Genomic DNA, 27,291 nt, shown 5'->3' with positions numbered 1-27,291 from the left:
AGCCCCATGTGATGCTTCTCTTGGGGGGCAGGTTTTCAGGAACGAAATGTTTAGACGCCAAGCGGGTCGGCTACGCCAAGCATTTTATGTTGCCCCAGCAGTATATTATTTGTGTGTAGCATTATTTTCCTTCCCAAAAGACTGTCCAAGGTCAAGAAGTGGAGTAAATGTCCCAGGTACCTTATCCCAAGGCTGGCAGCAGTTCATTCCTACAAGATGCTGCACAGACCAACTGCCCCCACTTTATGTGGCAAGAATGGGTGGCTTTGAGAGTCAACACTGTATAGAGCCCACGAAGCATCGGCCCAAGGGGAGCTGTGATTGCTGGGGCACCTGCAGCCACTTACGTGTGAAGCAACCCCTAACACTCTGGTGTGTTTCAGGCCTCAGAAATCCGTGTGGCACGGCTCTGACTCCAAGGGACGGCGGCTAACAGAGAGCTACTGTGAGACCTGGCGGACAGACGACACGGTGGTGACAGGGCAGGCTTCCTCGCTGGCGTCGGGCAAGCTGCTTGAGCAGAAGAGCAGCAGCTGCAAGAACGCCTTCATCGTCCTCTGCATTGAAAACAGCTTCATGACTTCTTCCAAGAAATAAAAAACGGCACACAACAAAAGCACTGGCTGCAAGTGGAGGAAGGGAACCCAAATGTTTTCCCTTAAGGAACAGGGGAAATGGGCAAGCGGTTCCCACTCCCCACCCCCCACCCCCACCAGGATCATGTGCCCAAGCAGTTCCGCAATATATCAGTCAAGCAGATGAATGAGTGACAAAGCCAAAGAGTGTCTTCCAGCGCAGCTCTGGTGCTGAATGTTTTGTGTCTTTCCTCCTGGCGTGGCTGCTGTGAATCATACCTGCCTGCTGGAGGGGCTGGAGCAGAACAGGCTTGTGTGCAAGGCAATCTCCAGGCAAGTGTGGTACACGGAGCAGTTAACTCTCTTTCTCCCTCTAATCCTGCTCATGTTTAACCCTTGAATTGTTTGTGTGTGTTAAGCTTCCCTGTTTGCCTCTCTCCCCCCATTCCACTCAGGTGGCCCCTTAAAAAAGCCAAGGCCATGTTGGGATAGGTCAGAAAGTCTATTTATTGTGGCTGATTTAACATAAGGCAGCCCTCAAACAGCAGCATCCCCCTTACTGTCAGTGTAGCGCTGCAGGTGTTTCTGCATTACACAACCCAGTAGCGTGGCACTGCCTGCCTTATAGTGGGGACATGGTGCTAAATAATACAAGCTTAGACCCTGCTGGACAGTGCATAATCATCAAAATTAAGATTTCTATAAACACTTAGGTGGCTTTTCTGTTGTGTGCCCAGCATAGGATCAAGGGGGGGGGGGGAATCCTGCCAAAGAGACCAGGAATTTGATTGTCTGCCCCCCCCCCCCCCCCGAGAGTAATATATGGGCTTGCAGAAAATACACTCCCTTATCTCTGCTTGACTCACCAGCCGGCATAATGCCTTATTATTTCCAAACATAGATGCAAACAACACTCTTCATAGCTGGTTGCAATTTTTGCTGCAGAGTTGACAGTATCCTTTGCTGAGACAACATGCCCAGGGCAGTGAGACTGAACCTTCAAGCCTTGCTATGGCAGAGTTCTCTCCTTTGCTTCTTCCCCCACCCAGCCCTTTCACATTGTCTAGCTCTAAAAGAGAACTAGAGGTGTTAACAGCCTCCTAAGTGACTTTTGCCTCAGCCAGTCTCCTTACAGGCCATAATGGAAGAAGAAACTGCTTGCCGTTGTAACAATCAGTATTTGGATTTGTTTGTTTTTTTACATTTTTATACTTGCCCTGCCTTCCTCCATTCTCCATAGAGGATGCCTCTACTAGCCATATTCAAAGAGAACAGGTTAGTCAGTGCAAAAGAGGCAGGCCCTCCTGGCTGAAGCCTTGGGGGTCATGCTAGCTCTCAGAACCCTCTGTTGCTTTAACCTATCAGAAGTGTGACCAAAGCCCAGTGGTGCAGAACCTATGCTTTGCATGCAGAAGGACCCAGGTTCAAGTCCTGGCACCTCCACTGTAAATAACAGGTGAGGTGAAAGTGTCCTACCTGAGACCCTGAAGAACAGATGGACCTATAGCGAGCTGTGTTTGTAGCAGGTGATCAGATTTATAATCCTCCAGCCAGGAATGTTCTCCTAAATATCTCAGATCTGGAATCTGTTATTAGCAACTGCTCCAAAATAAGAGATAATACAAAATTTAAGCAATTAAGAACCATCTCTGTCCAGTATTGACCCCTTTCATTTCTCTCCTCTGTTCCCAATACACTGTGGCAGGAACCACCAGAACCAAGCCATTTCTAATAGCTGTATTTTCCAGCATTTCTTCTGCCGCATCAGAGCAGAATGGCACTGTGCTGACATTTTCGAGGGGGAAGGACTAGAGTTCACACTAGTCACTGTCTGTTAGTGTGTGTCACCCAAGCACAGGTAGGCAAGCAGTATTTTGCCATTTTAGCACTGAATGCAGAGTGAAGGAAGCCATGCTTATGGGCTTAACTGTGACTGAGCTTCTGGTACCTCTCCCCCATCACAGCCCTTCCACTTCAGTGCCAGAAGCCTTGGCCAGGCAGATGATTGCTGTGTATCAGTTCTGTTTTAAACACATTAATGTCTGAGCGTTTGAGTCTGTTTTGACAAACCAAGGTGCTAAATTTCTACCTAGCTTTCATTGATTGTCTTTCTGAAATTTTATTACCAGATGGGGAGGGAGGGAGAGGGAGCCTGTGCAAGTCACACAATCAGTTTATTACTGTCTACTGTATTTTGTGAAATTTTTAATGCAATTTTAAAAGCCTGTGGATCTCTATATCTTTGTCAGTTGTGTGTTGTGTTCTATAAACTGTTTTCTAAAGGCACTGAATAAAGGAAAGTATCCTCTTGTTATTTGTTGTTGTTCATTTGCATGGAATTGCAGAGGGCTCTGTCTACATCCCTGAACTGAACCCTGACTCCATTTGCTCCAGGAGAATGGGAAAACTGCCTTTTAGGCTGGAAGTGCCAGCGTGGCACTCACAGGCCCACCAGCGTGGTATCTGGGGAAAAATCCACGATACACAATAACAGACTGCTTGCTCTTCCTGTTCAATATCTGTTTGCACTGACTTGGTCTTCCTACACTGAATGTACTCCCAGCACACATTTCACCTTCCCTTCTGAACAGAACAGCATCACAAAGAGCTTTCCATGAGCAAGCGAGTGCCTATGGGCTGATGGGGGGGGGGGGCATGGCTACACCTTTTTGTGGCCATGCTCCTTTTCATATGGCCGCCATTTTATGTTAAGCAGCCACTGTGTGACTACCACCCATGGCCTATTGGTCTAGAAGAATTCGTGGAACTGGCCCCTGGAGGCGAAACCAGATGAAAAGTCCAAGCTAGTTTAGAAAGTCATCAGGACTCTGCTAAAGACCTGATCACTCCCACCTTCCTCTCAAATGCCCACTGAGCATACTACTGTGGCCAGTATAAATTATTATGTGATGGTGAAGGTATTTGAAAATCAATTGTCTTTGGTGGGGAAAGTGGAAGAGAACAAGTCAGAACAAAATGCAAGTGTATACTTTCCAAGGATTATGTTCCTCCAGAGGATCTAAAGTGATTGTTAAAAGCGCATTGTGTTTCCCACTCACTGTCCCAATGGATGAGAGGACGTGAGTTAGGTTGGCAGTCTTACTCTCAGTCCTGTTTTCTTAAGCATAACTTTGACTTTTAAAAACCAAATATGAAAAGGAGCTCAATTTTCTTAGGAGGAAAGCTTCAACAAATATTACAATCCATAACTCCCAGCAGAGTATATTTACTGGTAACAAATTGATTGTTTTATAAAAAGTAAAACTATTGTATTTTTTTTAAAAAAAGTACCTGCATCCTTCTTGCTGTTGACTTCTTTTAAAGGCTGAGGGGAAAGCGTGCAGAGTATTATCAGTGTTTAAAACTACATTCATAAAATCACCAGGTGCCAACCATAACACTGGCAAATGTCTCCATAATCTCACCTGAGCTCAGGAGCCTATGCCACACACATGACCAAGACTGGGGGGAAATCCAGTCGTCTGGTTGCGTGCTGCTGATGCACAAGCCCTGAAGTTAAGGAAGGCCTTTTCCTTCTGCAGTGATCTGATACTCTGGAAAGCTGAGATGCTTCTAAGTGCTGATTAACATGGGAGTTCTCTGTGTTACATCCCAGCTGGGAGTATACAGGTAGGCCAGCTCCTTTTCTTCCCCATCCACCGTTTTCTCAGACTTCCAAGTTAGCCAGCTCTGTGCCTCTGTCCTCAACTGGCATGGTGAGTTCCTTGGGTGGTGCTTCCTCTGGAGGTTTCCTGCATCCATTATGCTTCACAGCCACATACACAGATGCAGAAAGATACACCACTGTCAGGAGTGTGAAATAGCTGAAGTAAACGTAGAACTGGAAAAGAGAAAGAGGGAGATACAATGTATTGAGGCCCTGTGCATTATTTTCCTCCAAAGCACTAAAAAAATCAGAAATGACCAGCAGCCCACAGAAACACAGAATAGAGCTAGGAGGGAAACTCTTTAAGAAGAGGAAGAGCACCATTGGATCAGAGGTCAATCTACTCTAGCGGCCAGCCAAGTGAAAATTCCCCTCAAGCTCCCACATACAGGCATAACAGCAATTGTCCCCCACTGCTTTCTGTTTGCCAGAACACAGCATCTGAGCTGGAATGTTCTATGTAGCTATCATAAGTCAAAATTATATCCCATCTCTGACAGCAGGAACTCCACATGATATGCATCTGCCAACCTCATTTGCAGCGACATACATAAAGCTGGAACTCTAGCTAAAAAAGGCACCCTGCTTTTCCTCCAGCCTGATCGATAAAGTCTACCTGAACTAACACAACCAAATATTTCTCCAACCTGTGCCCGCTACTTCCAGTAAGGAAGATTTAAACACACATGCATAACCTGCTGCCATGCTATTCCAATGCACTGCCATCATTTCTTATCTTGTCACATGAGCAGCAGGTAATACAAGGCTTTGTTAAGCCCTCCACAGCCATGAGCCAGCAATGACAGCCCTTACAGGAACAGATTACATTTGCAGCTTCCTGATCAGCATCTTTTAAAAAAATAATAATATAAGCTCGATTCTTGTAGGATGGATGAAGCTTTTGTTGAGGACAATGTAAGAGAAATCAGCAAATGGCAAGGATTAGTAGCAATTTACATGTTTATTAGGGGGTAGTTCTGTTAACTCAGCAGAACTTTGCTTGGCAACAAGTTCCATTGAAATCATGTGATTTGGCATGTGTTCAAGATCACTGTGTTAAAACTCTCGCACAAACCTTTTTGGAAAGGACAACTGAGTGACTGCTAGCCCCCCTAGAAACTTATCCAAAAGCAAGGGCATACATCTCTTAACATAAATAAATAAGGAAAATAAAGAACAGAAGTTCTATTTTTCTTGGCTTACATGCCTTTTCTTTTGGTTTTTACCAGCCCTGCTTCCACTCCAAAACATGATGGGCAATGCGTAGAATGGGGCCAACAGCCGAAAGTGGTCTAAGCAAGGCAAGAGGATCCACTGCAAATAAGTCCCTTTGAGTTCCCACTACGTGGTTCACCAGATTATTCAAAGGACCTCCTTCCATAGGAGGAACCTACAAAGTAAGCCCCAAAGGCAGCTAAGACTGGTCAAAAGCCCACTACCGCAAGTCTCAGTGTAACTTGTGCTTCTTACCTGAGGGTGGATTGAGAGACCCAGACCTCTCTTATCTGTTATGATGATAGTGATGGCAGTCTTGAGAACTGTAGCGAGAAAAGTGTTGATTCCAAACACCAGGGCACAGAGCTCTTTGGACAGGGAAGCTGCAATCTGGAAACTTTGGTCAAAGCGAGAGAAAGAGAGGAAGGCAGGTCAGTTCTGCTGGCAAGCACTGAAAAGGCACCAAGGACAAAGGGAGGGTCGCTTTATGGCTCAGGGCAAGGGTGGCCAGCCTGTGGCCCTCCAGACAATGAAGGACTACAGCTCCTATGATCCCAGACCACTGGCTATGCTCCCTGGGGCTGATGATAGTTCACAGTCCTGATACTAACAAAAGGTGACATTGCTATGAATTCTTGGCCAAGTCAGGTATCCCTGTGATAACTTTGGGAGTCCCACAGGGAGGGCCACAGGTTCTCCATCCCAGGACCACAGCCACAGATGGCATGCTACAGCATCACCGACAAACAAGGCATTCGCAAAGATCAATGTATTTTTACTTACAAGCCAAAGATGGCATAGAGATAGGGCTAATGCTAGTTATTTTGTGTTGACCTAAGAAGGCAGCTCGGACGCGGGTGGCGCTGTGGGTAAAAGCCTCAGTGCCTAGGGCTTGCCGATCGAAAGGTCGGTGGTTTGAATCCCCGCGGCGGGGTGCGCTCCCGTTGCTTGGTCCCAGCGCCTGCCAACCTAGCAGTTCGAAAGCACCCCTGGGTGCAAGTAGATAAATAGGGACCGCTTTCTAGCGGGAAGGTAAAACGGCGTTTCCGTGTGTGCTGCGCTGGCTCGCCAGAGCAGCGATGTCACGCTGGCCACGTGACCCGGAAGTGTCTCCGGACAGCGCTGGCCCCTGGCCTCTTAAGTGAGATGGGCGCACAACCCCAGAGTCTGGCAAGACTGGCCCGTACGGGCAGGGGTACCTTTACCTTTTAAAAAGGCAGCTTGGGAGTTTACACCAAGAGGAAAGTTTGGGAAGCTGTAATACTTTTATCACTGATGTTAGTGAAATATCCAATGGTTAAAGGCATACAGATGCTGGCCTGGAAGAGTGCTAAAGACCGCCTAATCCAGTTCTTTGTATTTAGTTAACCATCCCCGCCTTAGCATTTCCAACAAATTAGCTAATATCATTCAGCACATTAGCAGCAATCACCGTAGCTTGTTAACCTAGGCTGAGTACTAAAAGCCTCCAACAACATATCTGCCCTGGGACCAAAAGGTTATTCTTGGCATCCTTACAAGGGTGGGGGGATATTTATTGACATTACAATCCCTCCTTTAACAAAGCAGATACTAGAAAGCTAATCTGGTCTACTATATATTGGGGTATGCATGCAAAGCACCCCCACATCTTTTTGCATGTTGAAAAGAGTGAGAATGACGATATATATCCAGGTAACGATGGATATCATAATCGTTATGTTCCTCACTACCAGCGTGACTAATGGAGGCCTAGCCATCAAGTTGTTCTCACCACTCACATGGCTATAGGCACAAGGAACTGGTAGGAGCTCCTGAAGAGGATGTAAGCCACATAGCAGAGCCAGATGTTGGCAGTAGTGTTCATCAGCAAAAGGAGGCCTGCCTGGAATGCTGTCACTACACCAATCACAAGCTCTGACCACAGCGTCCAACGGATCTTCACGTAGCCTGCAGCAAAGGAGGTAATGGCACCTGCAAAGACACATACATGTTGTCAAGATATGGATGAGAGGACCAGGTATGGACAGCAAGGCCTCCACTCTCCAAAGCGGCACTCGCAACAAGGGGCACAGCAGAACAGTCATTGTTTGGAAAACCCAAGGGACAATTTCTACCCCAAATACCCAAGGAGATTATTTTAAGCCCAAGGTAATTGAGGAAGAACTTTTTCGGTGGGCCCTTGCCTTTGCTTCCCTGAAGACCTTTTGTTTCAGACATTTTTAACCCAACACTTTACACTAGGATACAAACATGCACACAATGACCCCCCCCAAAAAATCCCCAATAGTTTCTTGGAATATTTTATGTTCTGGACAGTCTTTTGTTTGTTTGCAGGAATAAAACTGTATACAGCTGAGCAGCTGAAAAATGGGGACATACCAGACAAACAACAACAAAAATGTCCTAGAACGGCTGGAGGGGGGGGAGATGATGACATTCCAGATGTTGTTGGACTTTGCCCCAGCCAGAAGTTCAAACATCTGGAGGGCTACAGGTTCCCCTGCCCTGCCCTAGAAGGACTATGCAGCAAGTTATTTCTATATCAGTTCTGCAACGAAAAATACATGGGGAGAGGAATTTTTGCCCTTCCTAGTTTGATTTAGCAAGCAAGGTTTTGTTTTTTGGACAGATACTCAATGGGATTCAGCTTCATAAAGTGCAACTCTCACAGAAGTAGGGAGGAAACTTGTCCTGATGCAAATGAAGCCACCATTCTGGGTATGAGAAAAGCGTAAAACTCTTAACAGGATGTTTCAAAACATGCTACCAGCTGGGAAACTGCAGTGTAAAACCCAGAGAGTTGAGAGGCAACTCGGGAAAGCCAGTGCTCTTTCCAAGCACAGGTTCCTTGCTGGCAACCGACTGATCAAGTTCTTAGGTGTAGCCACTACGGCATCTGCTCCCAATGCTCCCTGTTCTGGTTGACAGTGACCCTACGATCCCTTTTGGCTGGAGATGGCAAATACTGAGCTTGCACATTATCCCTGAGCTTTAGCACACAATAATGCATGCTTGTAGACCAACCTTGCAAGCACCAGGTTGGGGAAGGTTAGTGGAATGGTTGGCTTAGATTCTCCATGCAGGGAGATTCCTTAGGTGCATCACCTGAAGTTGCTTTAAACCCAAGTAATTTTAGCAGAAATTACCTTTGCATGAATGTACCGTATTTTTCTGTGTATAAGACTACGTTTTCCCCCTAAAAAATAACATCAAAAATTAGGGGGCATCTTATAATCTGAGCCATCTCCCCCCATTTTCTTAAATCTGGGTCCCCCAAAATAGGGGACGTCTTATACATGGGGGCGTCTTATAGATGGAAAACCATGGTCTAGGAGACTCCGCTAGGTGCTCTGAATTCATATTTGGGGCATAAAGCAGAGAGAGAAAGGGGTGGGGTGGGGTTATAATCAAGCTCAAAAAGGAAACGGGGGAGGATCTATATACCAAGGAGCGTTGAAGCAGCTTCCACAGCTCCATTGTAGATTTTCCTGTTGTCTCTTGTGGGATATATCTCATTCCACAAAATCTGCACATAATACAGTATTAGGTAGTAGCCAGCAGAATTGAATATCCACCAAAGGGACCAAAGTCTTAACTGCGGCAGCCGTACAAATCCCGCCAGCTCCTTTAACATCCGGAAAAAGACCATGTTCTTCCAGGTGGGGGCCTTGTGCCACACTGGATCCCCGGCCCCAGCGTTCATTTTGTCCAGCTCAGAGGGCGAGGTGCCATTGCACACAGGCTCACTCCTGTTGAAGAAGAGGCTGCGCTTGGGGCGTTCCAGGAAGAGCGTCAGCAGCAGCCCAAAGGACATGAACCCCAGGGAGATGTAATTCAGGGTCGTGAAGGTGGTGCCCCCCACTGTGACACAGAGCTGCCCCAGCACGGAGCTGGCGAAGACTCCCATGAGGACCGAGGTGCGGGAATAGCTAGCCATGCGCTGGTAGCGCGAAGGGGTGACCAGGGAGAAGATGTACGAGGAGTAGGCCACCCGCGCCGCCATGGTGATGCCGTAGAAGAATTCCATGAACTGCATGGCAAGGATGCTGGTCCCGAAGATCAGCAGCAGCCAGATGGCAATGTGACTCAGGCTCTGCAGCACCAGCACCGGCTTGTACCGCAGGTAGTCGGTCAACAGGAAGATGGGCACCAAGACAGCCATGTATGAGTAGGACAGCACAGGTGTGATTTCATTGGTTACCTGCGAGAGAGAAACCAAAGCAATTGCAACGCTTCCAACAGCGAACGACAAAACCTACCCCTCAAAGCCCCAAGTGATACCAACTCAAAGCTGGGTTTGAGAACCCCAGATGTTAGGGACAAAGATTCTCACTATACCTGTAGTCCAACAACCAGTCCCTCAACCAATGATTTGGAGCTCTCTTCCTACATTTCTTTTGCTGAGCAAGATGTGCAGAGGCTTATATGCTACCTCTTAAAGCAACAGCACATGGTAAATCAATGAGGCTTCAACACAACCACCCCAGCGCGTATGCAAGAGGTTACTGCAAGGGACAGCAGGCTAGACTTTGTATGCGTTCTGCCATAATCCAAGGGTCCACGAGTGCAATATGGCAGAGCCCAATCTCCACAAGCTAAGCCCCCAACGCCACCCAAAGTGATTGCACCGATGGGACCTCCAAAAGCAACCCCACATAGGAAACTTCCTTATATCAAGCCCATCTAGTTCAGTAACTGTCTGCACCAGAGGAGGGCAGCTAATGACAAATGTCTGGGATTATGGGAGTTCCAGTCCAGCAAAACCTAGAGAGCCACAGGTTTTCTCGGCCCTATCAAGAGTTGCCAGGGATTGAAACTGGGACCATGCTCTACCACTGAGCTATGGCCCTTGACCCCGGTGCTTGCATATCTACGAAACGAGAGTGGCATGATTATTAGGACTATGCTCTAAATCCCATGTCGTAGATCTTCCAAATCACTCTAAGTGAGAGCATGGAACAGCGGAATAAATGGTGGCTTTAATCTGCATGCCCAGTGTTCTGCCGTCAGACACAATGTTAAATTTTTTAAACTCCAAGTTAATACATCCAAACTCTGGAAAAGCACACTCAGTACTTTGTATGCTCTCACTACTAACCTTAGTCAGCAAACCCACATGGAATTCTATGGTTCATCAAGCCGTAATCGCTCTGACCTATATTCCATCTTCCAAAATGCATGACCTGACATTTTACTGTAGTAATAACTTTATGGCCGGGTCAGTTTACCAAGCCACCTAGGCATTACTAAGTAGTCCATGGTTCACAGTGAAGTTTACTTGCTTGCTGAAGGCAGGCAAGGGTGAATTCTCCTAGGTGAATTGTTACTGTTGGCTCAGGTCGTTTTTACTGATATATGTAAGCTATTTTTCTGTGTTGCCCAAAACAGCTTAGAATAATAAGTCAAAGCAGTACAAAAAAACTTTATTAACCATGCAATTAAAATCAATAAATATTTAACTCATAAATACAAAACAAGAGCGACAAATAGCACAATGCACTACAGCTATGCCCCTCATTACTGGCACAAGATGCCAGTCACTCCAGCTTGTCTTAGACATTTGGGCTTAAAATAAAATAAAAAAATTTTAAAGCAGGGAGTAGAATAAAAACCTTGGGGAAGGGAGTTTCTTAAACAGGAGCACACCACAAAAAATCCCTATCACATGTGCTGCCAGTCTAATTTACCCACTGACAGATCTACGAGCTGAGGTCAACAGGAAGGTCCAAGGCAGGTACATATGGGCATACATGGTCCTTCAAGAAACTCTGTTTTAACTAGCTCTTTGAATTGGGCCTGGAAACAAACTGGCAGCCAGTGCAGCTGATATAATACTGCAATATGTTCCGATTGCTTTATCCCAACTAACATCTGGGCAGCTGGCATTTAGCACTACTTGAAGTTCCCAAACAATCTTCAAAGGAAGCCCTACCTAAAATCCATTGCAGTAGCCTAGTTTTGAGGTAACCAGTGCATGGCTAACTGAGGCAAGATTTGTCACACTAAGAGAGGGTCTTCGGCTGCTGTAACAGCCAAAGTTGGTAAGGGCACTCCTAGCCACTGCTGCCTGTTCTTCCACAGATTGATTTGTATAGTGTCTGGGCAGACCCCACAACCTGCACACTTGGTCCTTTAGAGGGAGTTCAACCTCAGCCAGAATCTGCTGCTAACCTCCTTCTGGATTAACTGGCTTTCCTTAACCATGACCGCTTTTAAATTAGGAGAGGTTCTCACTGCAACCAACTTTGGGAGTCATAACCCTGCACTATTTTGACCACCTGTTTTCCGGTATCGTTTTGCAGTGCACTGAGAACACTTCACACAGGGCACAGAGCAGGCAAGCATACTAATACAGGCAAAGCACTGTGTGCTGGTTCAAGGGAGGCGAGGTGCTGGTGACACTCAAATCTGCTGAACTGTGCAAAATGTCCTGGGGGCCCCTCGATTTCTGGAAAGGCACCTGCTGATCACAGTCGCCTCATTACAAATATTTGGTCTTGCAAAAACAAAACATCTTGAACGCCTTCTTTCGTTGGGAGCCGAAAAGCAGACCACCCCCCTTCGAGGTCCCTTGCTAAGGAGGTCAGCTAAGCTTCTTCCAGCCTCTTTTGATTGGAACTTGCTGTTTTCTAGCCATGGAAACAAATCAGCAGGAGGGACTCTGATCCTTGGCCAGAGCTGCCCTGCTAGGACACAGACCAACAAAATAAATAAAGCTTTCTCCCAATGAGTGGGGGGAGGTGCGGAAGGGACAGCCTCGTGAACAGGACTCGCGGAAGGTTAAATTCACTTGCCCCATCAGGAGAGACAAAACATTATGATGGATGCCACAAGGAACATTTGGCACAACCACCCTGTCAAGTTTTGTTTTAAATGCTACCCAGACCATAAAACTGCAGGCATTTGTGTATGCTTTACACATAAATTGCCCATAAATTGGCGTGCTTGGGAGAAAATCCACAAATCCTTAGTTAACACCTGAGCCATCCTGACTGTTTTGCTATATTTTGAAGGCAAATCTGCAATCCTGACCACAGCTCTTCTTTTTAAAGTACAGTGGTACCTCGGGTTAAGTACTTAATTCGTTCCGGAGGTCCGCTCTTAATCTGAAACTAGTCTTAACCTGAAGCACCACTTTAGCTAATGGGGCCTCCCGCTGCTGCCGGAGCACAATTTCTGTTCTCATCCTGAAGCAAAGTTCTTAACCCGAGGTACTATTTCTGGGTTAGTGGAGTCTGTAACCTGAAGCGTCTGTAACCTGAAGCGTATGTAACCCGAGGTACCACTGTACGTGGGCTTGAACTATAGGAGCATCTATTATCTTCATATTGAAATCTGTAAGGCAGCTAGTCCTAGATCCTGAGAGGGCTGCACAGAAATTGTTGGCTTATATAGTCCATTTATTATATTGCACCTTTCTTTCATCCTGGAGATACATATGGGTGCCAGGTGGCTTGCCATCCAAGCACTTAGCAGACCTTCTTAGAGCCCCCCCCCCCACTCCAGTGTAACTTTCCATTCCACACAGAAGCCGTTTCAGGGTCAGAAGATGGCAGGCCTGGTTAATGGGTGAAAAGCCAAGCAAGGGGAGGAGAGGAACACACATCAAACAAAACGAGGAGCAGGACCAACGGGAGACCAATGGGGAAAAGAGACAACTCCACTAAAAAGAAAAAGCAAGAAGCGTTAGAAGAGGAACTGGGCAGATAAGACGAGTTGGGCAAAGCCAGCACCAGCTATGAATGACTAAGAAGCAGTTGCCCCTCTCCCACCATTTTCAGCCAATGTAAAATGGGCAGTTCCTGTTTGGTTTTCTGTTCAATGAGTTTGGGAAATGTGAACACACAGAGGTCATAGGCTGAGCCAATACACAGGGATGAAATCTCTGTTCTAGGGCAATAATTACGGAGATGGTCCTACAATTTTTCCTGCTCTAGGAACTGCTCTGTGTCCACTGGCATGTGCTGGAACCATTTTTTTTACCTTAGTCCAGCAATACGTCTCAAAGTACCACACTGAATTCAACCTGTAGGATATTTCAGCCTATCACTAACAAGGCATCAATGCCTTCCTTCAATCTCCTAGTCTTTTAGGCTGGGAGAGGCTTGGAAGGATACACAAAGTTTGAGTGAGAGCCATGGAATGGCCTTCTTTGCTTTCACACCATCCATGCCCCCCCCAACGTGGAAAATGGGAGACTCCTTTCGGGCCAGGGTTTATTGCTCCAGTGAACATCAAAAAAGTTAAGAGATGAGTTGGGGCAAAAAAAAATGAGAGAGAGAAAGAGTGCCTAAGTCTGCCCCCCCCCCCAATCCTTTCAGCATGTAAAGAAACTGCTTACACAGTAATCACCATGTCTATGAGCTTTGGCCCTTCCAAAAGGGCAAAGTTGGAAGGCAGAATTACGTGATCATGTATGTATGTATGCAGGCTGCCTCCCTGTCACCTCTCCCAGCCCGGCCTGTGTGGGATGAGAGCTGCCCCATGTCCCAGAGAAGCATCTGAGGACAGAAAATAGAAATTATTCATTGCTAAAGGGAGAGATAGATGGTTTAAACATAAACCACCAGGAAATTAGGTTAGCAGGTCAGAGAGTTAAGTTCAGCAAGGCTGTTGCAATCCCAACTCATATTCTGTAAGGCAGCTCAGAGTTCTCAGAACTGGAGGGGGTGGTGGAATACAGACTTCTCCCCTCCCCCTTAAAGCCAGTAACAGAGAAACCCATACAACATTTGTGAAGGGTTCTTTTTTTAATTGCTAGATAAAAAAAAGCAGAAGCGCTGTTGGCTAGTGGACAGATTGGCCAACTGAAAGCATTTTTAATTTATTTATTATGTCCAAAACATGAACAAAATAAAATATAAGTTTACAGTAATTCAAAGTTTAGAATATTTACTCTTTGAAAAATGTGGGAGGTCACCGGCACAGGCATTTTTATATCATTATTTGGAAAGACCAAGGGAAAATAATTGTACTAAAATTGCTACTGTACAAAACAAACAGTTGAAATTGAATGTAGCATTAAATCAAGCAGGGGGAGCGTCAGACTTCCCCGAGTATGATCTGTATTTCTGTATCTGTCATGGCAGTGGGTCTTCCAATGCATTAGGGTTGGTGTCCTCCCATAAGCACCACGGCACTCTCAAAACCCCCTTGGTACCCACCAAGATACTCACCCTTTTTAGTTTTTCAATTGAGGATTATTGTCCACATGAATGGCACTGAGCGAAAGTGGAAAGCACTTTGCAGGCCATTCTAGACACTTCACCTTCTGACCTAAATGTCCCCAGAATGCCTCTGTGCATTCCCCCTGTGTAGGGGGTGTTCGGCATGATTTTTGGTTTGGTTGTGTGCTTTAACTGATTTTTTTTGGGAGGGGGGAAGTGTTTGAGAGATGTTTTGCCCACTTATCATTTGTTTGGGGTGTGTGGATTTTGCCTATATTTGGGAGGTGTTGCCTGTTGTTTTTTTTGTTGTTGTTTTTTGCCTGCTTTGGAGTTTCTGCAGCTGCTTTGCCTATTGCTTTTTTTTGGGGGGGGGGGGATGCACAAGCTTTGCCAATTTTTCTTCTCTGAAACTGGAATTCTGTGGTACCAATGGCAATTTATTAAATTTGCAATTGTTTATGTGGGCCTAAGAAGGCTGGGGACCCCTATAATAGGGCATGATCTGATTTTAAAAATCCCAGTGATCTGAATGGAAAAGATTCAAACATATGGTGAACTGAAAACTGACGAGACTCAGAAATACTTGCTATTTTTCTTTCACGCAATAGGATCATTCCTAAGATAATGATTTCAGCATGTGGCTTTTTGTAATATTGAAATCTGTGATTAGATCCATTTGTCGTTTTTAAATGAGACATCAGTAGAAAAAGCAAATACTAAAACGTTTATATCAAATTAATGTTCTAATACTCGGTTTGATTCCTTGTTAGGCATTTACTACCTGGCAATGTTCAGTTCTTTACTTTGTAAATCACACCCTCAAATCTCCCCTCTCTTCACCACCTCCACAGTCCACACACACCAATTATCCTCCAGCAAAAATGATAGTTCTGACTGTAATTGTAACTGAGTGGAATAAAGTCCCCAGGGTGTATTCATCCTCACTTGAGGAAGAATGGCAATACCCCCATCTCCTTTGAGCAGAAACATATACTTCCTTGGTGTGGAACCCTCTCCCTGAAATTCTGTTCAAGTCACACACACAAGGTGGTATGGCTCTATTCATGAGCCCTGGACAGTCCCAATGTTTACTTACTGGAAGTAACAGGTCAACAGTGCTTCACTATCTCAGGGGGAAGCTTCGGTTAACAACCCTGCACCTTAGCCTGTTACTTCCAGATAAGGAGCAAATGTTTGCATGTCTTGGAAGCTTGAGGTTTTATTGACAGATCAAGGCTACCAACCAAGGTATCAAGCCAGAGAATTGGGCAGTTCAGAGGTAATGCCAAATGGTAGCTTGCCCTATTGTGAATGAGAACCCAGGAGTCTTGTGCTAACATACTCCCTCCTTCTCCTCCCGTTCTGCATGGTGATCCCCTGCCTCCTACTCTGGTTCAGAGCATACAGTAGTTTGGTCCATTTAGTCCAAAAACTGATCTATGGTATGAGCTCGCCCCGGGATTGAAAACCAGTTTTGTCAGGTGGGATTAAATGGCTCTCCTCAAACCAGGAAAAAGAGGCAGGGAATTGCCATGAATGGGTTTGGGGAGTGCTTGAGTTCCTAACTGCTCCATCAGTGTCGAAAACATGGTTTGGTGTGGTGTCCAAAGCAAGACAATGAGAGCTGGATAAGATGTGCAAGAGATTTCACTAGATTCACTGCAATTTATGCCACTTCACTGCCCTCCTCCTTTTCATTATCGCTGCACTCTTCAAAGATGCCCTCTGTCTCCTGGCAGAGAGCACCACTTGTTGCTGAAACTACTAGAGAATAGCCAGGAGCAGATTGTGGAAGAAATGGGGGCCACGGTTGAAGTAGGAAGTTGCCGAGTAATTCCTTAGTTGCAGTTAGGGGCAAAGATACACTTTGATGCCATCTGCCAGCAGGAAGGAACACTGTGTCCCACCTCCCATAGGTACCCAGCCACCCCAAAGTGCTAGCTCGAAAGCAAAGAAAACAACTAAGGATGGATGGAATCAACGGGAAAAGGAACAACAAAGGGGGAATCTTAAAACAATGCAGCATTTTAAGAAAGAAAGAAAGAGATAATGAAAGAGAGAGAGAGAGAGGGAGAGAAAGAAAGCCCAATGCATTTCAATATGTTGCTTCCTTCCTGGGCAAAAAGATCTTACATTGTTACAACAGTTCACAGCGAGCAGACAACTCAGATGCTTACTTAGCTAACCCAGCTGAACAATTCACTTACAAACTTAAACTTTAAACAGGCAACAAGTAGGCAGGCAACAGGATGAAGTTCTTTTTGGTTGCATTTATTTTTTAAAAAAAAGCACATTGGTACCCTACAGCACTGTGATCAAACGATAAAACACTTTCCCAGTGATTTTCATTACTTTACTAACTACATGAAGCACAATCCATTTCCCATCGGGGCATGCAATGCTGCATGGCAAGGGCTGTGTACGCTGGCACTGGCTCAGCACAAGCCTCTTCTCTCACTACCCTTTGTGTCCAGAATCACAGAATTACGGCACTGGAAAGGACAGTGAAGGTTACTTTGTCGGCCACTCTACTAAGCGTAGGCTCTACAATGCAGGATGCAGCCTCAACATCCCTGAGCTGGTCATCCAGCCTCTGCTTAAATACCTCAAGCAAACGAGAGGCCACCATCTCCCAAGCCAGTCTGTGCTGCTGATAGCTCAGGGCTTATCCACACTTACCTTTTGTTGTTTTGCCCCAAGCTTTCCCTGCAAAAACCTGCTCTTTAAAGCTGAATTGGAGCAAACGTCTATTTGGGTTTTCCTCCAATTGCTGTTTGCTCCAATAGAGCTTTAAAGAGCAGGTTTCCGTGGGGAAAGCTACAAAGAAGGAAAAAAGTGCTCTGACACAGAGCTTTTAAATCACAGGCTGTGGCTGGAAAGAGCTGGGGAAAGGTAAGTGTGGATAAGCCCTCATAATGTTTGGACGTGTCTCCTAATGTGTAGCTGCACGACAGGAGGCCTATGCCCACCTGTCTTCTGCACATCCCAGCCACCCCTCTCCCCCCCATGGGCCACCCACTGATCCACTTCCACCTCTCAATTTTCCCACCAGCACACACAGAAGGATATGGGGATGGAGAAGCAGCCATCCCTAGCCTACTGCCCCAGACCAGGAGCTACTCAAGAAAACTTGCTCTGTTCACATGCCAGGGCTCCCTTTGGCCTTCTGCAACTCTCCCCTGAGCTCACCTCTTCCTTTGTGAAGTTCTTCTCCGACCCCAACAGGTAGGGTGTGATGAAGCTCTCTCCAGGTCTGATCTGGTTCATGAAGCCATAGAAGCAGAGGTAGAACACAAGGAGCTTCCAGCGAGGGTCCGGAGGTGGGTCAGGGGGTTGCTTTTCGGGGTTTTCGGCCTCAGCAGACATGGCTCGCCCACGTTGTCTCAATCAGTTGTAGGAGAGAGGAGCTCTTTTCACAGCATCCCTGTCCCTTGTCCACAGAATAGCCTCCAGCACGCATAGGTGTGTCTGCAGAAAACGGAGAGTTTGGCACCACGTCAAATTTCCTAGTTGGAACATTGCAAACTAATACCCCCATCATCTGGCTAGGAATTTAGTTAATTTTGTAGCTACAAATCTAAGAGAACAAACAACACTCTGGTTCCCGCCCCCTGCTGCCACTGCAATGCCTTTTAAGTCCGCTTCCACATGGTGCCTGTGACCATTTCAACTGAATGCTTGAAGGCTGCCAGATCAGAACTTCAAAAAACCAAGAAATGCTGACACAGAGTTTATTCAGCTGGACTGATACATTTGGAAGCAATGAATGGTAAATACTGGCATCATTGTTTTCTACTCTTTTACTCCAAGCAGCTTAGAACAGAGGTTTCTTTAAGGCTCACAACAGCCCTGCAAGGTAGGTGGGTTGAGAAATACCCAAGGACACCTTGCTCACATCGTAACTGAGCAAGGATAAGAACCAGGTTTGCCAGACATACAAATCTAACACTGCCGCTGCTGTAACACACAGGCTCTGAATAAGGAATGCGTGGCAATAACAGTGGTTAATACTTATGATTAACTACTGACCAGGTTAGACTGGCATGCATCGTACATGAAGTTACTTTTCAAGACCAATTGGGTTTTTCAGCTGGTTCAAGTGGTTGTGAAGAGGCTCTGAACGGGGGGCTTCAGTGCAATGAAACATGGGTGGCCATGCAGGCATTTAATACATGACTGGAATTCTTTCAGCAGTGTGGAAATGAATGGTCTTATGTAAGTGTTTTATGGCCTCATTCTGTTTCGGTTGTTTTCCTGAATTACTGTTACCCACCCTGAGATACAGTATAAAGGCCAGAAAGAGTGTGTGTGTGTGTGTGTGTGTGTGTGTGCGCGCGCGTGTGTGTGCGCATATTATGCTGGAACTGTAAGAGACCTGAAACCCCTGGAGAGCCACCATCAGACAAGGCAGACAATGCAACTGAGCTGGATGGACCAATGCTCTGATTGAGTATAAGGCAGCTTCCAATGTTCCCACAATATGCACTGAACCAAACTGGCCAAGGTGCTGGTTTGGGGCAGCCCATAAAATCCTAAATGCCTGGGGCCAGCCTATTCACAAGCCCAGCATCTCTCATATGTGCACATTCAATCATTTAGACTAACATAAGAAACCCTTCTCTAAGTTGTTCTCTCTGCAACAACTCCATACACACACCCTGCCCAGTGAACAATCATCAATGAAGCAGATGGAGGTACCAGAGACGGGACCTTCTTCCTGGTGGCGCAACACCTTTGGAACACGCACTCCGGAGATGCCTGCCTGGTGCCTAATTGGTATCACTCACTCCTAGGTGGAGTTGCTGCTATGCTCCTACTTCTTCAGGAGAATTTCTTCTGCTGTTTTAGGGTGGGGTTGTCGTCGTAGTTTTACAATATTTGATGCTTTTCTTCCTCCAACTGTAATATGGATATTGTCCTTATTTAGAGTTGCCAAACACTCAACAACTTCGGGCAAAACAACAACAACAACACAACTTTTCTCTCCGGGTTTTCACTTTTTGAAATATGGCAACCCTACCTTTATTTGCAAGGTGGCTTTCACCAGTAAAATGGAGAAAATGGGACATAAAAAACTTAAATAAATAATATTTACTAGTTTCTACTAGCAATTCACATTCAGGCCCATCACATTCAGGGTATTTTAACATCCTTATTTTTCAAAGGATACTAAACTTTTATGACAGCTGTTCCATTTCGAAACACAATGCTGAGACAAATCTGGCCCACAGGCCCACTGGTTATAGGCAACCCCCTATAATTGCTCAGCTGGTATTACCTCCTCTTGGCTTTCAGGATCAACAGGTTCACATTCAGCTCATTAAACATTCAATTTTCAATCTTTCGTTTCTTATAATGTACTAATTTTTGACAATTATTGCCTTCCAAAGCAACTTACATAAATTAAAGAAATGAAAGACCAGCCTTACAAACTAAACAATCGAATGATCAAAGGGGAATGGAAGGAAGGAAGGAAGGAAGGGAGAGAGAAAGGAGATCAGCCACAATAAAGTCGTGAGCTAGAAGTGGGCATTTGTATCCAGCTCTCCATCCCAGGATGACATTCCCCTGCAGGAGTTCTTGCCTTAAGAGCAACTGGTGGCTCTTGCTCCTCTGACCAATAGATGGGTCACAGGTATCCTTTACCCCTGCAGGGCAACCATCATTTGTAGCAAAGGCTCTTTCTGCCAGGGAGGCAAGGGGAAAAACCTATTGCAGCTGCTCCTTCCTTGGCCAGCAAGCAGATGGTGCCAGGCTGGACTCCCCCTCGCTGTGATGTTCTTCCTGGGAGCAGGGTGGGCAGAGTCCCAGTGGAACTTGGTCACCCACAGATTAATGCAATGGGTGGAATTACATGTCATGCTAATGTGATTGTCCAAGCATCTCCCTTCTCCCCCCCCCCCCCCCTCAGCTGACCCTCCTGAGCAGTTTTTGGTGGTGGGCAGGCTGCTCAGGAACCAGGGGAGGCAGGAACAGCTGCCCGGAGGACTCCCAAGGAGAGGGGAGAGGAGAGGAGGCTGAGGGAAGACTCCCAAGGGAGGGTGTTCGGAAAAAGGGTGAGAGGCTGCCAGCTCTGCAGGCAAGGGGTGACATAACCGGGCTCCACAGGGGTGCCGCAGAAAGAAGGTAGTTGGCCAAGGGAGCAGTAGACTCAAAAAGGTTGAAAACCTATGATCCAGGGTACCATCCAAGTATGTCCAATTTCTACAACTCCATTTGAAAACTCTCAGAGCTATATACTCTGCTAAGCCATGCATTTTTCTGGACCCTCTCTCCACCCCATTTGACAGGTTTTCCTGCTCTGTCAACAGGTCATACAGAGGAAACATCTCACTTCTGTTTGGACAGCGTTATAGTGGATTAGGGCAATCTTACGGGTGAGCAAGCAGAACACCACACTGCTCTGTAGGAGGTGAACTAGCTGATAACCCCCTTCCCTTCAAGAGACAAAACGCACTTTGGACCTTTCAGGTTTGACTTTCTAGAGGTGTAGTGTTGCCACTGGAACAGGAGATGTGTATGAAATTTGTGGTGGGGGGGTGTGTATATGTGACACTTTGGATCCTGACCAAAGTAGCTAGAGATCTGGTGGCAGATGTGCTGTTTGTACTGGTATTATAGAAACCATTTTTGGTACATTTTGAAGACTTAAATTCTCTCTTCTTAACACCATCAAAATGGAACCAGCCATTAGTGAATGTGGGCTTTAGAGATTTTTGATTTTTTTAAATGTATACTGCCCTTAATCCAAAGATTACAGGGCCGTTCACAACAGAAAAATACAAAATGAGAATGCAAAATACATTAACAAACCAAAACAACCCCCCCCCCCCGCAAATTTAAAAAGCCATAGAATGTTAATCTAATCAGCCAAACGCCTGGTAGAAGAGAAACATTTGCCTGGCACCTAAAGATATGTAATGAAGGTTGCATGTGAGTCTCCCAGGGGAGAGCATTCTACAATATATCGTGTTATTTTAGATTATCTTATTTTTACTGCTGGTAACTCAGACCAGCTGAATTTTATCTCACTGTTGCTGTGTGTATTTGGCCAAAAGCACATTTTAAAAGTTGTCATCTTGATTTAGAAACTCAATCAAGCACACAAATCAATCTGGCTGACCTGACCCAACATGCCTCCCCCCACTTACAAATGCAAACAAACCCCACTGCAGCCAAGCACAGACAACCAACCACACCCTGGGCCCCCAATCCCTCTCACAACCAAGGAAATGCAACAAGTGAATAGAAGGAGAACCTATCCAGTTGACACTGACACAAAACCCCACATGTACACTGTACAAAATATAAATTTCACCACCACCACCCCTCTCCCCACTCTCTTTGTCTTGACCTTATACTGTACTCAACACTAATGTCTCATAACAAATGTAAATGATCTGTAAAAAAGACTGCACAACCTGAAAAAGAGAGCCAAGGCTTGGTTTACTTTTGTAAACCAAGAAAATCTTTAAAAAAACATTTTTAAAAAGAAAAAATCAATCAAGCCTTACTTTTTCAGATTGTGTCAGTATCACCTGTATTACACTTGCTTCCCATTCTTTTTCTAAGGAGTTCAGAGACAGTATCTGTGAGATTTACAGTTCTCTATCCTAGGTGCTACCAAGCATCAGATTTCTTTAGCTTCAAGAGCCAGAAATACAACTAGCAGGGTGGTAGCCAAATCATCTACACATTATTTTTTAAAAATAAATAAATTCATTGTTTTATTGCCCTGGTTCTCACTTGGTCCTTGCTCCTCAAACATTTTATCTGCATGAAAATACACCACAACTAAGCCTTTTTTATCTTCTATAAAACAACTATAAATAAGGTGCCATGCTGCTGCTGACAACACTTCAAGATAAAAAGACACCTCCATTCTTATTCTCTAACACAGGCTTAAAAAATTAACTTAACCAACTCACCTGTAGCAAAAAAATAAATAAAATCAACTGCCTCCAGCTGACCCCCACAGGGGGTCTATTTGTGAGCTAGTAACTTTTGTGGGTTTATATGTAATGCTGCTTGAATCCCAGTCTGGATTGTGGATATGCCCTAGGTCTACCACTGCCCCAGACCTTATTATAATGCTCCCTGAATACTAAGTTGTGAGCCTGTTTTATGAAACAAACAAACAAACAAACAAACAAACAAACAAACAAACGCACACACCATCAATATCTTACATACAGAGATGTAATAGCCAAGAAAGCCAGGAGGTTCCCAATTTGGTTGTGTCTGTGTTCAAGTGATAAGTCGCTGTCTTTTAAAAAATTAAGCGCTACATGTTAGAACGCTGACACAAGGCAATGTAGTGAACATGTAATACTAGCATGGTGTTTGAGAGGGCATTTACAGTGTATTGTCTCAATTTAATGGGTCTAAGCTGCAACCCTATGCATACTCACCCACAAGCAAGTCCAAATGAACATAGTGGGATGTATTTCTGACTAAACGCACAAACAACTGCATTGCTAATAAAGTTTCATGGTAGGGCACTTGCTGAGTCTCCAGCAGCTAGTAAAAATGACATTAAAAACTGACAAAAGAAAACCAAAATATTAAATAAAAGTGATACTCCAATAAGCATATTTTACAATTAAATTAAAAACAAACTAACAGAACTCCACAGAAACTTAAAAGGTCTATATTTTATTGGGCCAGCTTCTACTGGTCACAGTGTAAGCTTGTGAATTTCAGTAAACCCTTCTGTAAAAGAAGATAGCAAGGTGTTACCTTATTTGATCTTTGAAACACTGGGGAGTAAAGTCTGCAGAGTCATGCCATTGCATGCTCATTTGAGTCAGCGCCATCACTTTCAATAAGCAACTATTTAAAAAACAACAGCACAATTGCAACGCATGCATAGTCCTGAAATAAAATGAAATGAAAAAAACACTACCATTCTTGATCAAAGGTTATTAAAGATCTGAGCACTATCGTTCCTACAAGTTAATAAAAGGAATAGTGCATGCATACCATATTAACGTTTTATTTTACAATTAGATGGGGCAAGCCTATTGTTCTGCTATACTGACAACTGCTATGGCATGGCTATGCCAACTTCTACTGGTCATAGTGTAAGCTTGTGAATTTCAGTAAACCCTTCTCTCCCCCACCCCCCCGCCATGGCTCCTCTCTTACATCAGCTGTGTTGGTTGCCCATTTGTTTCTGGGTCAAATTCAAAGTTCTGGATGTAACATAAATGGTTTCACTGAAAATACAATACTCTGCCATCCACTTAGGCCTGAATAAAAAACTTTCCTGTGTATTCTCACCACCATTAGAAGTATGGTTGGTGTGTAAAAGGGAACAGACCTTTCATTTGGTGGTGGCCAAGATGCAGAAATTCCTGCTCCAGGAGATCAATTTTATCTGCCATCAGTTGTTTTTCCACTCTCATTTGAAAATACCTTGACCCTGCTAATATGTGGTTTTGTTTTGCTCCTTCTGGATTTTCCCCCTATAAGTTTTTTGTTTTGTTTTAATGGTTTCTTTCATCTGCCCCCCACCCCCCAACCCACTTACGCTCTTTTTTCAGTTATACCTATAAAGCATTAATTCCCTTCTAAAATTAAGTTTCCCAACTCCTGCTAACATTTTTGTAGTCCTAACCCCACACAAACTGGCTGGGAGAAGTTGAAGTGGACCACCTCCCCCACCCCCCAAAAACCCTGGCCAAAAGCTAGGTTGCAGTTTCATCTCACACAGGAGGTACACTAACATATTCTTATAAATTGGGGGGGGGGCAAGACTCTCCTAAAATATATGGATTCAATAAAGGGTTAGATATATATGGTATATATAGGTTGTCATAAAGACACCACCGTCTCCACTGCGTCTCACTGCCCAAAAGGAAACACAGACCCTGGTAAGAGTGCCTGGTACCCCTGGAATCTAGTCTTGCTTGGAGATTGGGGTGACATGCATCAGAATCTACCTGGTTAGCACTGCTCTGCCTGAGATTTTCTGAATGTATTCTATGATGTAGTCTAAGCAGCTGTAATATTACATTCAGCTCTGGACCAAAAATGTAAAGAAAGCCAGCCAGCTAGTCACATGTGGTTTATTGCGCAGCTTACTCCCTTGGAATGTTATAAACACCAATGCAGTAGACAGCCTGCTCCAGTACCAGGTCATGAGAACTACAGCAATTAACCCTACTAATATTTACATACAATTGCTTGTGTGCGCACACATTCTCTTCAGCAGAGGGGGAATGTACATTGTGCTTGCCACTTACAATTAAAGGCCAGGATTCAGAGAGCTGGATTTCCAAAAGTCATATAGCCCAACCCTCTCAACGTAGAAAATCCCATATTAGAGCATCCCTAATAGGTGGTCAACCAGCCTCAGATGAAAAACCTCTAGGAGAGTTCTCTATTTTGGAGCCAATGAACAGGGAGTTGTAGTTGTATGGGAGTGCCAACTGTGTGTGTGGGGGGGGGGGGGTCCAGTCTGACCAAATATATCACTATCTACATTACTTTATAACAATTATTGTCAAAAAAAGCATAGGTCTGGAGGACTACATAATGATCTGTAGGCTCATCAGAACATCAGTACTGTATTCCACAGCTGCAGTCATTAAAAATGAGCCCCCCTCCCCACTTAACAGGCAGAGTTTGGTATATATTACTATGGGTTACAGATCTTCCATAGTTTAAAGCTGCCATCCTAAAAACCAGGAAGCCTATTTGTGAGCACAATGGGATTTACTTCTAAGCATTGTTAGGATTGCACTGTAAACAAGCACCGTTTCAGGATATATTTACCACTAACACCTTCTTGTTTAGAAAGACTTTACCACTAAAACCTTCCTGTTTAGAAATGCTTTGGGAGAATGAATTGTGTGTGTGTGTTTTGCTTTTAACTTGTTGCAAGGAAATGTTTCCACAGGTGGAAGGCGGCCAGTTACTTTAATTGCTGCTTCATATCTGCTTTTGTATTCTGAGATTTTCGTAATCTCGTTCTCATGTTTACTTTCACCCCTTGTCATAAGCCACCTTCAGCTTTTTCAAAGGAAAGGAGCGGCTGGGATACACGTTTTAAAGGCATGCATACATTAACTTTAAAAAAAAAAATCACCCCCTCAAACGCGCGGCAAGGTGTGGCCGCGACAAGTTTTACTACCCCACACACGGCTTCCCAGGTGTCAAAACATACGTTTGCCACAGGAGCAACGTGGACGAGACACCTGACCTATGCTCCTTTGCACAGAGTATCAAAAACTGCAACAAGCGTGGGAGCAACAAGTTCCCCTTCTCTTTCCAGGACCAGCCTAGTTAGGGAGCATGGGGGTTTTGCGTTTTTTGCAGGATAGAGCCCTTGGTGACCCTGCATCTCCCAAGTGGCATCCCAAACATTTCCCTCTGGCTAACCAGGCTGGTCCCTGCGCCCGCCCCAGGCCCGCCGCCCCCCTGCTCTCCCGGCCCCTTCTCCTACCTTTTGCCTCTTGCTCTCCCAATGCCCGGACTCAGGCGCCTCGCCTGCAGCACCCCGCCGCCATCCTCTACCCGAGCAGCGCGCGACCCTCACAGCGCCGCGCGGGGAAAGCGCTCTGCAGGCGCCTCCCGCAGCAGAGCAGAGCCCTCCCCCAGGCGCCAGCGGCCTCTCGCACGTGGAGAGGCGAGGCGGGGAGGGACCGGTGCCTACTGGGGACTGTAGTTCTGACGAGGCCCCGGCGCTGGGCAAGGCACGGCGGAACTACAGCGCCCACAATGCAAGGAGGGCGGAAGATGCTCCCGCAGATAAGCAACAACGCGCCAACGAAGCCACGCGCTCGCCTGCTTCCGTTTGCAAAAATCAAATCCAGCCCGGTCAAGTCGCCCGATTTGGGGTTACTGTTTTCTTCACCGGCCACGACATTAAAATATGAGCGACCAGGAAAACTTTTCGCAGCGTCTGCCAGCAACTAGCGGGTTTTGAGCTTGCAACGCGATGCTTAGCCCGAAGTGGCGTGGGAAGCGATGGGTCTCGCTTGGAAATCCCGCTCATTGCTGGTGGGGCCGGGCTGACACCTGCTGCGGAATATGGTTGCTCCTCCTTCGCCTTTACTAACTGCAGAAGCGGAAGTTCCCTCCGGTGTCGCTCGCACGGTCGCAGCTGCTGCAATTCCCTCGCCTGTCGAGGGTGCGGGAGCCCCATCTCCTTTGCCCTTGGGCAACCCTTATTCCCGGGGACTATCTGTCCTTCAGCTCCTGGTGCAATCCTATGCCCTCTTCCTGAGGCCGCGCAAATCCCCAGAGGTTGCTTGACGCTCTTAGGGACACACGACGCTGCCTTACACAAACGTCATCTAGCTTCGTGTAAATTATAAATTGCTGAGGGATCTGGTAGAGCACGGAATGGTTTTGCTTGTTTGTTTGTTTGTTTGGCCCGCTGTAGCAATTGTATGCTTTTAAATATTGTATATCGCTTTCTTTCTTTCCTTCCTTCCTTCCTTTCTTTCTTTCTTTCTTTCTTTCTTTCTTTCTTTCTTTCTTTCTTTCTTTCTTCTGCATCTCTATTTTGCCTCTCACAAGCTTAATCCCACACAATTCAAACTGAAATGCAACGCAAGAAGCCACGAAACGCAATTAAAAATCGATGTGGGTACTTTATGCGCTGCCTCCTGTCAATTTCGATCACAATTCCACAGGCGCTGCGCGGACCACCTGAATGAAGCAGGCCGCGGCTTGG

The 27,291-nt window shown here is 45.6% G+C and overlaps 2 protein-coding genes across 8 annotated transcripts in view; one reads left to right on the top strand and one right to left on the bottom strand.

Annotated features, from left to right (window-relative positions):
- The window catches only part of COL18A1 (collagen type XVIII alpha 1 chain), a 154,351-nt gene extending 151,462 nt beyond the window's left edge, over window positions 1–2,889 (top strand). For all 7 annotated transcript variants that reach the window (XM_077932764.1, XM_077932751.1, XM_077932760.1 and 4 more), the window contains one exon: window positions 384–2,889. In XM_077932764.1, coding sequence (XP_077788890.1) covers window positions 384–597 — 214 coding nt within the window. In that variant the 3' untranslated portion in view covers window positions 598–2,889. The remainder of the gene's footprint in view (window positions 1–383) is intronic.
- SLC19A1 (solute carrier family 19 member 1) lies at window positions 1,059–26,260 on the bottom strand. Its single transcript, XM_077932768.1, has 6 exons — window positions 26,056–26,260; window positions 17,796–18,074; window positions 8,884–9,640; window positions 7,218–7,410; window positions 5,713–5,854; window positions 1,059–4,416 (listed from the first exon to the last, which is right to left on the bottom strand). The coding sequence occupies exons 2-6, from the start codon at window positions 17,970–17,972 to the stop codon at window positions 4,243–4,245; spliced, it is 1,443 nt and encodes a 480-aa protein (XP_077788894.1). The 5' UTR covers window positions 17,973–18,074; window positions 26,056–26,260; the 3' UTR covers window positions 1,059–4,242.
- Between the last annotated feature and the right edge of the window lie 1,031 nt (window positions 26,261–27,291).

The sequence above is a fragment of the Podarcis muralis genome, chromosome 1 (assembly GCF_964188315.1).
Source record: "Podarcis muralis chromosome 1, rPodMur119.hap1.1, whole genome shotgun sequence".
Taxonomy (NCBI): Eukaryota; Metazoa; Chordata; class Lepidosauria; order Squamata; family Lacertidae; genus Podarcis; species Podarcis muralis.
Note: the sequence above shows the minus strand (reverse complement) of the source record. Positions and strands in the feature narration are given on the sequence as shown.

What these genes read in the sequence shown, in the direction of transcription:
- SLC19A1 (XM_077932768.1), bottom strand. Translation starts at nt 17,972, where the DNA reads ATGTCTGCTGAGGCCGAAAACCCCGAAAAGCAACCCCCTGACCCACCT. An exon ending in AGCTGCTTCAACGCTCCTTG is followed by an intron (nt 7,411 to 8,883) that starts GTATATAGATCC and finishes GTGTCTTTGCAG; the next exon opens with GTGCCATTACCTCCTTTGCT. An exon ending in TTCCTTGTGCCTATAGCCAT is followed by an intron (nt 5,855 to 7,217) that starts GTGAGTGGTGAG and finishes CTTTGACCAAAG; the next exon opens with TTTCCAGATTGCAGCTTCCC.